This window comes from Cyprinodon tularosa, unplaced genomic scaffold (assembly GCF_016077235.1).
Source record: "Cyprinodon tularosa strain WSP-4 unplaced genomic scaffold, ASM1607723v1 ctg77, whole genome shotgun sequence".
In the NCBI taxonomy this organism is placed as follows: Eukaryota; Metazoa; Chordata; class Actinopteri; order Cyprinodontiformes; family Cyprinodontidae; genus Cyprinodon; species Cyprinodon tularosa.
Window position 1 is genome coordinate 834,817 of NW_024039529.1, and position 12,374 is coordinate 847,190.

The window sequence follows — 12,374 nt, forward strand, 5'->3', positions numbered from 1 at the left end:
CATATAAATTATGAATCAGTTTTTTTAATGATGTAAAAGCCAACAGAGAGTTCTCATAAACAACCAACTGTGCAAAAACCTTTGCTAAAATATGCTGATTATGGAGCTAAATTATATAGAGAAGTATAGCTCTCACCTGAAGGTTGCCTTTTATGCTGTCCAGTTCCTTTGATGTCTTTGAGAGCTGATGCAAGATGCTACTTCGTTCACTGAAGACTTCTTTTAGCTTTTTCTCCAGACCATCGTAGCTTTGTCTGTTGAGAGGGGAGATTTTTCAGTATTTAATATGAGCAGTGAGCTGAGAAAATTCAATCATCACATAACTCTTGAGAAAGAGATGTTTCAATTTACTGTAAAAGACCTACTGTAAAGCTTTAAAGAGCAAAATATTAGGGAATAGAGGCACTCAGTGATTCAGTATTCCTGCAGAGGGGGACTGAATGAGATCAAATTGTATTTTGATGTATTTATATACAGTAATATTCCCAAAGCTGGATTCTTTTTTTTTTTTCAAATGAAGTGTGAAATACAAAAGATAAAGCCATTATTTACTTAGATACCACAAAGCAAAGAAATTTGAGCACAATTTCACCCTCATCCATAAAAATATAGATAGATTTTTTGCTATCCTGCTAAAATCCCTGTTGCAAAAAAATTGCACTGATAAAAGCTTTTTTCTTAAGTGGTTAGTCAGACAGCCCACAATAATCCATGATGTTTTTAAAAAGGTCAGTTCGGCTTACTTTTGTGTTTTCTTCCTCTAAAGCGGAGTTACTTTCTTTTCAAAGATTCAGAGAATCTAACATTCAGGGACTAGAGGGCACTCCTGGTGACTATAGATACTTCCACATAGTTTCTTATCTTGTCAGGTGCTGCTCTTGCTGTAAGAAATGAAAGAGATGTTGTGGTGTCTGTGGGTGTACAGTATACTGAGAATAAGTAAGTGAATGTCACAGTATTCTGCTAAATCATAACAAGGCCCTTTTCTCTGTACTCTACATTTTTACCATATCAAAGGATTAACTGACCATTTCAGAAGGGAAATTCAAAGCTATTCACACCAGGAAAGTTTTTGGCCCTATTTTTTTTGCACTTTTCTGCAACCGAGCTAAAGTTATGAACAAGTCCACATGTGTTATAATCATTACCATACTCCCACTGGACAGAAATTATTATAACAGCACAAACACAGAAACAGAGGAAAACTGCTATAGGAGTCCAGTATGCAACACTTTTGTCTGCATATTTGTGATGTTATTCCAGCTGCAGAATTATTTTAAGTCAAGAGCCGCTCAGTCAGTGCTGGTTTTCAGGCATTTTTTAATTTTTATTTTGGATCAGCATCGGAGGATGCGTCCTGCATAAGCCAAAGGAGACCCACAGCATGCTGGCAGCTGTGTTGCTAGGCAACAGAAGGCAGATCAGGTAATATTCAAGTACTATGTAAACTGCTTTGGTGGCTTTTTAAATAGAAAGAAGTGCATTTTTGGCTGTAGTTGGAGAAGAAACTTTCTCAAACCACTAATTAAAGTGATTGAATTAGAATTTTTTCTTGAGATCTGAAATATGGTAAAATAAATAAATAAATAAATACATCTTCAGAATAAAAAGAGAAACAAGTGTATGTTTAGTCATTTTTACAGTTTTTTCTTACTACACGTTTTATTCTTCATTCTGTCATTCAAAATCTAAAATTTAACTATAAAACTCCAACCCTGAAACTGAAAATTTTATATCAGATGATGGACAATCCTTTTCAAATAAATGTATGCCAATAATTAAGTAAAGGAAAAAAAATCTTTAATCTTCATTTTTGGTTTTTCTAAAAAAAAAACAATAGTGTTTTCTAACAATTCTGATGACAAAAATCTAAATAAAGCTTTTTTGATAGCCATATTACATCCATCTCTTATCATAGCTCATTATCAATATACTTGACAATGTGATTTATATTAATAACACTGATATGACTTTTAAACACATTTCAGATATTTCTAAATATCATACTGATTATTACTGATACTGATTAGAGCGTTTGCAACCCATTGGCTACGTAAGCAATGACGTTCACTGCAGACACACAGCCTGTGGCTGCAGCTGTTGGCTTTGCCCTGGGATGTTTGAATTGATTTTTTTTTCAGCTGAGCTGATCCTTGCTGTCATAAATGTTTTGTTCGCTCTAAGAAAGGTTACTTGTGTTGTCAACATTTGCTGTGCCCATGTACAACAACAACAACAACAAAAAAATACAAGAACAAGTGTCAAGACTAGAGGAAGTGGGAGGTTGTGTCGAGGGGGGGACCTTAATAGGATGATTAGTAAAAACAAACCAACTGAAGTCTACCTACAATGCCATCTAGGGCTAATTAAAAGTTAGATGTTTCAAAATTGATACGAGGCATTTTGTTTGCACTGTCAAAGTTTTTTTTTTGGTAATTTATTACAATTTGTGAACAGAGTCTTTCAGGGTTAGGTGTGTTTGTTTTCCTTAATGTTTGACAGTTGCTAAAAAATATCAAGGAAAATGACTGATAAACTGAAAGAAACTCTTGGACTAAAGTATGACAGAGACATAAAACATGTTCATTTGTACACTTTGTTTATTTGTACAATTTGTGGAGCTTGTAGCTCCAAAAAAAATTGTAAGATGTGTTTTTTTTTTTTTTTTTATATTTTGTTTTTACATGTTATATTGGAAGAGTTTGATAGACATGGCCAAATGACTTTCATAAGTTTGCACAGTGTGATGTTTTTTTGCTCTTAACCAAGTATTTTTGTTTACAAAAAACGACTGATGATTACATATCCTCGAACTCTTGGATAGTTATTTTTGCCTTGTATTTCTTTGCTCTTCAGAGCCTTTAGACACAAATTTTTTACAAAGTTCAAAGAATACAATCAGCTTGACTAAACCATAGGAAAACCATAGGTTTTATCTTTGTTCGGCAGAAATGTCTATGAATTACTTATATTCCCTCCTTATACTTCTGTCTAGTTACCCCTATTTTGTGAACTGAAGCGTTCCTCTCCTGTGAATAAAAGTTAAAAACTCAAATGCTGTTGGATGGAGCTTATAGTGCAGCTGAATCTGAAACATTATTCTGAATCTGTGGCTTCGTTTCAGTCTGGGCTTTCTTCCAAAACCCCTCTGCACCCCGTGTCATAGATCCCAGCAGCAGATCATACACAATAACACATAAATCACTAACAGAAAAGCAACACCTGGGAAATAAATAAATAACACAGTGTACTGAATCCCACACTTGACTTGCCACCATATGGCATTGGCGTGAAATTTATTACAGGTTCATGCAATGAGGGAAGATAGGGTGAGAGAATACTCCCAGTCTGCCGTATTATTCATTACCCAATGGAATTGGCACTTGGGTATCCATGAAATGAATAAGACCCATAACTTGAGCCTCACTGACACGGATATGTGTATATCACAATGGTTTTAGTCTTCTCTTCCTGTTGCCCAACTCACTGTAAGATCCCCATTAGTGAAAACAAATAGTACCAGCTGCATTATTGTACCAAAGAATTTAGTATGCTATCATGCTCTGTCCAAACAAAGTCTCTCATTGTTTAAGTCAATGACGTGATGACAGCTAAAATGTCTGACACAAAAACGCTGAGGATCAGAAGTGGAACCACCAGGCAAAAGTCAATACCGTAGTGCTGATGAGATAATAAAATTCCTTTTTAATTATCTGCCGAGTGAAATGTGTCTCTGCCTTGCATAATGAAACCTGTTTAAGTCCTAAGAAAAAGAGGGAAGTATCAATTAAAGCTCCAGATTAAGATTGCAGAGGACAAATATTTCTCAACCCTTGGAGTTAAGCAGATTTTTTATTTTTTTTTTATGCTGAGGCTTAAAAGTATAGTGGAGGATATTTGTTTTCTGGGTGGATCATCAAAATAAGTGGTCCTCCTAATTGGCAATCATTTTGGTGATATTTTCACATAAGGACTCCTACTTGCTTGTCCCCATCTTCACCTAACCCTATAATGTGTAAGAAATATTTCAATATTAAGAGTATGTTTAAAAGTTCCCTTTTTATTCATATTTCAATCTGTTTTCTCATCATTGTGCGAGAGGGGAAGTAATTCTCCGCAGCCAAGTATTTCTCAGCATAGTGAGTTTTAAAGTGAAAAACTGCAAATCTTCTTTTGGAAAGTAAGGTTGTATGATCAATTCAAACAGCAACTCACGAGGAGAAATGGTCTCGTGCATACTCTCGCACATGTTTAAAAGGCGTTTCCTCTCAAGAGCAGGTACAGGGCTGTGCATGTGCATTTTTTTTTTAAGTGGAGAGGTTAGGTCTTTTAAAAGATTTGTGAAAATTCTCCACTATACCTGTTAGTCACGTTGAAGCAAAACAGAAATGACAGCTGACCTATAAAAAATAGGAAGGACAATTATATACGGACAATAAATTTCCACGTAGAAAAAGGTGTTTGAGAAAAAAAAGACCTAAATACCCCAAAAACTTGACTTTATCACACCTAGACATGCCAGAAGCTACTTAATCTGCATCTTATTTAAGAGCATGGGCTGAAGAGTGTTTAAAATAACTTCCATATTTTGTATCTTATATTGGAAATATTTTCCTAAAGAAATGAATGATGAAATAAATCTGAAAACTGTCTTAGTTTTAGGTCTTTTTCTGATCAGTTTTTGTGTATTAAAAAAAATCCTTGCTTAGCATTCCTGTTCTTCTGTGGCTTTAAATATCTAGTCTAGTGGCTATAGTCAAAGTCTATAAAATTACCTAACACTTATCTTTACTGCTTATCACCTCGCCTGTTTTAATCACTCTATATATACACACATGGACAAAATTGTTGGAAGCCCTCATTCAGTAAAATAAAAACCCATAATGGTCACAGAATCTGAGAAAAAGTAATAATACATATAAAAGTGTATAAAAATAAACTCACGAAGCGGCCTGGACAAGAGGCAATGGTAACCTTAACTTAATATTTGCTCCACAACCTTTTGAGGCAATCACTGCGATCAAATGATTTCTGTAACTGCTAATGAGATTTCTATCTCCCACAGCAGGTACTTTGGCCGAACCTGTGGTTTGAAAGGTGCCTTTTCCAGATGGCATATTAAAGCTCTGTCCAAAGATGTTCAATAGGATTGAGGCCAGCTCTCATAAAAGGCCAAACACAGAATAGTCAAATGTTTCCTTATCCTGCCATTCATGAGTGTTTTTGGTGTTTTAGTGTTTTGGATTATTGTCCTGTTCCAGGACCTTGGGGAGCACTGGGCAGCAAATTTCTCTCTAGAATCCCTTAATAATCATTAGATTTGATTGAACCCTGCAGAGATTAAAGACAGACTGTGCAAGATGTACAGACAGACAGACAGTCAGACTAGCGGTCTAAAGCATATATATTCTTATAACCGAAAATGACAAAAACACACTACATAATTTATCCCACTCTCGAATTGATGAAATCATCCAATAGGATCAGGTTAATCTTTACTTCTAATCTCTGTATTCCTTCACTGTTTTTAAATGTTGCCTTGAAATGAGTTGAACCTGGGAATTAGTTCCTTACCTGTTTAGACTGTATTAGCTCATTTTAAATTATTCAGTGACATTGAAGATTTTCACCACAGTCTGCTTAGCAATTAGCTGCAGTAAACATCAAAAGCTCACTGTGTGTCAGCAGGTTGAGTAACCCAATGTTTTTCACTCCCCAACATAAGCGCTGCTATTTTGGGAAATTTTACAGGAGACAGAAAGCATTTCAGACAAGGACAAATTAAAGGATTCCCTGGGGCTCAGTGCCTTTGGAGGCCTCGTCACTATGAGACCTGTCCCTTTAATACCCACCCACAGCCGCATCTGAGCTCTATCAATCACGCATTTCAAATGTCAGTTGGACACACATTTCAGTGAACACACAAACAGCAAGCTGTTATCTTTTTGTTATAATCAGATGTTTTGTTGGACTTTAAGTCATTTTCCAGACTGAGATATTTAAATAATTACCAACAACTTTTAGATTATGATAAATGCAGCTTAATTTGCTGTCAGACAATTATAATAATCATGAATATTTAAAGTAAATATTCGTTGCCCATTTATAAAAATGTGATGCCATGTTCATTACCTTTTCATGAAAAAAGGGTTTAAAATAAAGATGGACGACAAAGTGTGATTTTAAACAAATTTCTGTCCCCTTGTTTTGTGCTGTCAATTATGGCAGCAATGATAATGCAGTTGCTTTGCAAAAGCCTTAAGAGTACCACACATAAGGCTTTTGTACCACATTAGCTGGTTTCTTTCTGTGCATATAAGTAAAGCTACAGATTAAAAAAAATCAGGTTACAGGTAAGAGCATCTTTTTATTAAGGAACTTTGTATTCTTGTGATTGTGGGAGTGTTGGCCTAATGGGTTTGAGCAGTGTGCTTATGCTCTGGGAAGGTAGCAAGTACCACAGCCTCTACTATGGGTTTCTGAGCAAAACCCTTAAGCCCACACTGCTCGCCAGGCACCACACAATGGCAGCCCACTGCTCCCCAAGGGGATGGGTCAAATGCAGAGAATGAGTTTCCCCATTGTGGGACAAATAAATACAATAAAGACAATAAAGGGATTTACATTTTTTTTTTATATACTTTTAATCAGACATATTACTGTTTTATTAACTCTTATATTATGTTGATAAAAATTTCATTCATTAACGTGTAAATGCATGCAAAATAGTTAAGAATACAGGTTAAACCAATAATCTATTTATTTTAGATTACTTAAACATTTAGTCAAGTGTCAAACATTCCTTTTTTAATTCCAACACTTTATTGTGGTTTCAATTTTTGCCTCTTCACAAAAACGTTTTTTTCAACTTTTCCTTTAAAATTCGCTATTTACTAAGATTTTGAACATTCAACAATTTCAAAGTTCTCCACATGATGGGAAGAATGTAACTGTTGGCTTTCTTCAGATGGAATTTATATATTTCAAACAAGAGCTACTTGTTTTACTCTGTATAACAAGTACCCACCCCAGAGTGTGAGAATCAGTAATCAAAGCAAAAGGTGGCCACTTCAAAGAACCTAGACTATAAGATATATTTTCATTTGTTTCACACTTTTTAAGTATATAATTTAACATGTGTTAATTCATAGTTTTGATGCATTCAGTGTGAATCTTCAATATTCATAGTCATGAAAATAAAATAAAAACCCTTTGAATGAGAAGATGTGTCCAAACTTTTGGTCTGCACTGTACATGTAAAAGGTGCAGGACACCGGACCTTGAAAACCAGAATGGAGGAACCATGTGCAAGAGGTTGTCTACAGTTAAACTGCAGGAGCAACCAAAGGAAGGGAGGACAGCAAATCCCAAGCATGGAAGAGGCCACCAATGGGGACGGAGAAAAATCACAGCAGCGAGGGTCCGAGGCTTCCAAGATACACGGAACAGACCAAAAGTTGATTTTTAATCTTACATGATCAAATGGAAATTCAACCTGTGGCTCTACTGCCAATTAAAATAACTTATTTCACTTTGTAAGATTGACATTAAATACCAAACATTTCATAAGGCAATGTCTAAACTATTACAAGTGAGTATGAACTAATTGGGACAGCCAGTGGTTTAGGCTCTACTTCCAATTTTAGGCTGGATTAATTATGCCATTGGAAATGTGCAAATAAGCACTTTTAATAAGGAGGGCTGCCCAAGGCCTGTCAGCAAATTAATATATTCTTCTAGCAGAGCATGACCACCATACAGCATCTACAACAAAAGTCAGTCATGTTTACCAACTGTTGTATAAACAAGGCAGACAGCAGGGAATATTAATTGCATGAATGTCAGGGGATGTCTGACACTAAATCTGCCTTAATTGTTTAGTCAGGGGATATGACGAAATAACTGGTGATGAGGGAGCCAATTTTGTTTTGTTAATAAAGGTCACCACAGTACAGAGACCTTGAATGTCTCAGTATGTCAGGATAATAGCTTTAGATGTTTACTTGATTGTTTTTTTTTTTTTGTTTCATACACATATATTTACCCCCAGAGTATTATCTTTACATTTTCTGCACAATTAGTTCAGTAATTGTAATAATCCTGTGAATATGCATGTTGTGCAATATTTGCACACTATCAGATCATTTTACTTCAAGAAAAAAATTATAAAATAATCAAAAGCGAATATTACCAAATAATAAATGATGATGGATAATTTATCTCCAAGTGCAGAGCAATTTAAGCTCACTTATTTAATCTGCCTATTTCAGTTACATCAGACCCGTTTTACACATGAGTAATTATTGCATACATTTTGAATCTTAAATATTTTCTGGTTTAATTAGAAGATATTTAATGAAAATGATAAAGTTAAAACACAATACAACTAAACCTGTGAACAATGTAAAAAATTTAAACCTTTTATGTTTTCCCTTACAAGGGGTAATAAGCCCTATTTTTTTCACACCTAGCTTTCAAGAAAGAATCACTTCTTTAAGGTAGGTACCTCATAAAAAAGGATGGTATATTTCCAATCCCAACCTCCAGCTGCCTTCACCTTTTCTGTGAACTCAGATGATATTACATGTACACAAAGGCCACAAAACAAAAAAAAAAACAAAAAAAAAACAAGCGGACATAAAGCTGTGGGAAAAGTAGGAAAGCATCTTATTGCACCAACACATAAGGGTAAGCAAGCTTATTAGGAAAAAGCTTGAAACAATTTTTCTACTCTATCTTTTGGGTTTAACCATTCATTTTTTGAAATCTGATGACTGCATTCTAAAATTTTGTTGGGAATTGATTTATCAAAAAAATTCTATATTTGCATTGAACGTGTTGGTGTTCATTGCATCAGTGTTCACTTGATCCTCCCAAAATATTCGATTAGGCACCAGTACCCCTCATGACCCCAGCTAGGATGAAGATGGATGGATGGATGGATGGATGGATGGATGGATGGATGGATGGATGGATGGATGGATGGATGGATGGATGGATGGATGGATGGATGGATGGATGGATGGATGGATGGATGGTTGGTTCCTGGTGATGGTGTGTACAATTTGTCAGAAACTAGTAGCAATGTTTTCGATGCATATCCAGTGAAAATACACTCAGCTTTATATTAGCACAACATAACTAAGCTGTACCTGTTTTTGAAACAATGTATAAGACAAATCAAATTTACTGTTTTGCTGGATCATTACTTTTTATTGTCACATTAACTAGGAATGCAACAAACTGCATTTTAGCTAAAAATCAATTATTTGAATATCACTGTTATAGAGGGCTGTATCACATCATGTCAAACTGTAGTTTCCTTGTCATTTCTTTGTAATTAATTTAAAGTGATCATCAGGAGTGTCAAAACAGCTACTGTATCATGAAAACAACAGATCCAAAAATGTCCAGCCTAAAAGTGCAAACTTTAGCCATAAGATGATAAAAGGCTGGATTATTTATAAGCTACAGTAATGATAAAAATTGTTTCATTATTTTATTTGTGTCAGTATTCACTTGTTTTCAGCTCTCCTAAATAAATCATTGAATTTTATTGTATGCTATTTATTGTGTAAGAAAATTATGAACTTTTTTGAGTTCAAACTTTAGTTCTTGGTTTTGACTGTCTGGGAGAATTATTTATTTATTTCTTTTCTATTTACGGATATTTTTTTCTTTGTATTAGGACTATTTCACCCACGTAAATGGTTTTGAAAGCGAAAGAACATCTAGCAACTAACAGCATCAATTAAAGCTGAAACTCGAGTCCATCTAATGCACTTTCAGCCATTTCACAGCAGAGATTCTTGTATCAATAATTGTGCCATTATAAAGAAAGACAAAGCTTGTTTTTTTTAAGGTTATTTTCTCACTCTGAAATGGAAAGCTGGCTAATTTCAACAACAAAATCTTCTTATAGGAAGGTTTGCCTATGTCTTTGGAAGCTTTTGACAACATTTAATCATTTTTTTCTTTAAAGTTATCTTTAACAATTCATCATCATACATTGTTTCCCAGAATGCACCAGTATCCTTCAGATATTCACTTGACTCCAGCTGAAATTTTTATATTTATCTAGATATTTATGTCTTCTTGTTGACTTTAAAATCCACCATAGCCACCATAAAGACTTATTTGTAAAATAGAGCTTACTGCAGAGCATTTTTAGTATCATAAAAACAGCACATTCCTATACACACAAAAAGTTTTCCTTTTAAATCACCACAAACATTTATTTTCCAAAGTTGCCGCCAATATGTTCTTTACAGTAGAATATAAGTACCAGATTTATGACTATTGCAATGAACTAAGCAACTCTATATACAAGTGTCTTTTCAACAACACTGAGACGTTTAGTATTCATAATAAGCTAAGAGAAAAACCAAGATCATCATTAAAGAGACATTAAATTACTTCTCACGTAATATAAATAAATACAATTTATAGCTGAGTTGCCCCATTTGGATTAACAACTCTCATACCTGTAATTTGTTTTGACTAGAGAATTGATTTGTTTGTATAAGTATTTTGCTTTGAGTACTTCTTAAATTATTTTAATTTAATCTATTCATTATATGCTTCCAGATCTTAAATAATCTCACAAAAAGAAATCTCAAAATTATTTTACAAGTCAACTCATTCTACAGTACCATGTATGCATGTGGGTTGTGGCATGAGCGACAAGAGCAATAAAAAAGACTATGCAAACTCTAATGTCAGCCCAGAAACCACTTGGTGGGAGAAAAAATCTCTAACTCTTGCACCATGGTGCTACAGTTTATTTATTAATCTATTCGTTTTTGTCCAGTGGATGCACATCACAGACAAGAATAAATTGTTGTGCTTGACAGAACGACTAAAGGATTAAAAGGACTGTCTAAACCTTTAATCCGTAAACACTCAGCTGTTGTTAAATGTGGATTTGTGCACGGATTTCCATTTTCCTCTGGAATTATCACAGTTGGTTGGTGAAGAATTTCTGCCACAAGTGATAAAATAATTATTTTTGAAATGCATCTGTGTGTCATCACAAAGAGACTCACTCTATTATTTGTCTAACATATACATGTGCCCGTTCACATGCAAAACTTTTGTTTATGTGCTAACTAGTTAGCCACAGCTATAATCAGAGTAACTCCCCAATCTGAGAACCACTGGAAAAGAGGACAATGGCAACTACCCCAGTGCTTCTGGTATGAACAGTTATTTCAAATCTAGATCTCAAGTAAGAACACATATAAAACACATATAAAAAGTAAAGGCAACAACAATTACCTAAATAATATAAAAATGCAAACATTATACTTTCTTTCTATATTCATCCTCTGAGCTTCACTGATGGCCAATACCTTCTTATAGCTGATTGGAAATAATTCTTCTGCTTGCAAACTGGAACTAGGAAGCTTGCTAAACCTTAAGCTTCATCACTTATATATTCAAATGTACATGTGTGCATTTAGAGCAGGAATCTGTTCTAGTTCTAGTCATAGATGTCCAGTGTCCTGTATTTCTCAAATGTGTCTACTTACATACACCTAAATCAAATGGCTAAATTACCTCCACAGTATGATGCCACGTTCCTGCTAATGACCTGAATATTGGAATGTGTGTTGAAGCAAAGACAAATCTAAAAGGTACAGGACATCAGACAAAAGGGATTGTAACCCCTGCTATAGAAGTTCACACAGTCTGTACATGAAACATCCAAGCACAGATTGCTACCTATGAACTATTTGTTATCGGTTGTTATCCGTGTTTTAGTAGGCAAAAAAAATGTTGCAACTGAAATGAAGTTCAAGTATGTACATTTAATTGTAACCATTGATTACACCTACCTCGATCACATTGTCTGTACAAGAAGCAGATTTGGCATCAAACCTTAATATGTGAAACATCTCTAATCATGCACTCTAACTGAATTCTCAAACTTGACAAATGAGTAAGTACATTGTTTGTATATAGCACCTTTAATGGATAAAAGTCACAAAGTTATTCACAAAAAAGAAACAGATAAAAGCACATTAAGTAAAAGCCTGTCAAAACATGGTTCAAAGAGTGTAAAACTTAACAGCTTGCTGTATCCACTGTCTTTTAACCCCCTTTTACATCCAGTTTGATTAAAATGAAAGGAATTGAATCTCTTATTGAAAAAAAAGTTTTGTTCATCAGTGTTTCCATAAAACACACCCAAAATATAAGGTTTTATACTGTATATATATATTTGGACACATACAGTACATTCTAGAAACAGCTCTTGTCTTAGAAGAAGTGCTTTCTCAGGACCACTGTTTCCTTTTTCTGCTGATCCAACCAGCAGCTAATAAGTTGAAAACTGGCAACAAACCGGCATTTGAAACTGATTCACATCAAGG

General features: G+C 34.6%; 1 protein-coding gene across 2 annotated transcripts in view; it reads right to left on the minus strand.

Annotated features, from left to right (window-relative positions):
- luzp2 (leucine zipper protein 2) overlaps positions 1-12,374 on the minus strand; it is a 216,775-nt gene that overhangs the window by 130,961 nt on the left and 73,440 nt on the right. For both annotated transcript variants that reach the window (XM_038270645.1, XM_038270644.1), the window contains exon 2: positions 137-254. In XM_038270645.1, coding sequence (XP_038126573.1) covers positions 137-254 — 118 coding nt within the window. The remainder of the gene's footprint in view (positions 1-136; positions 255-12,374) is intronic.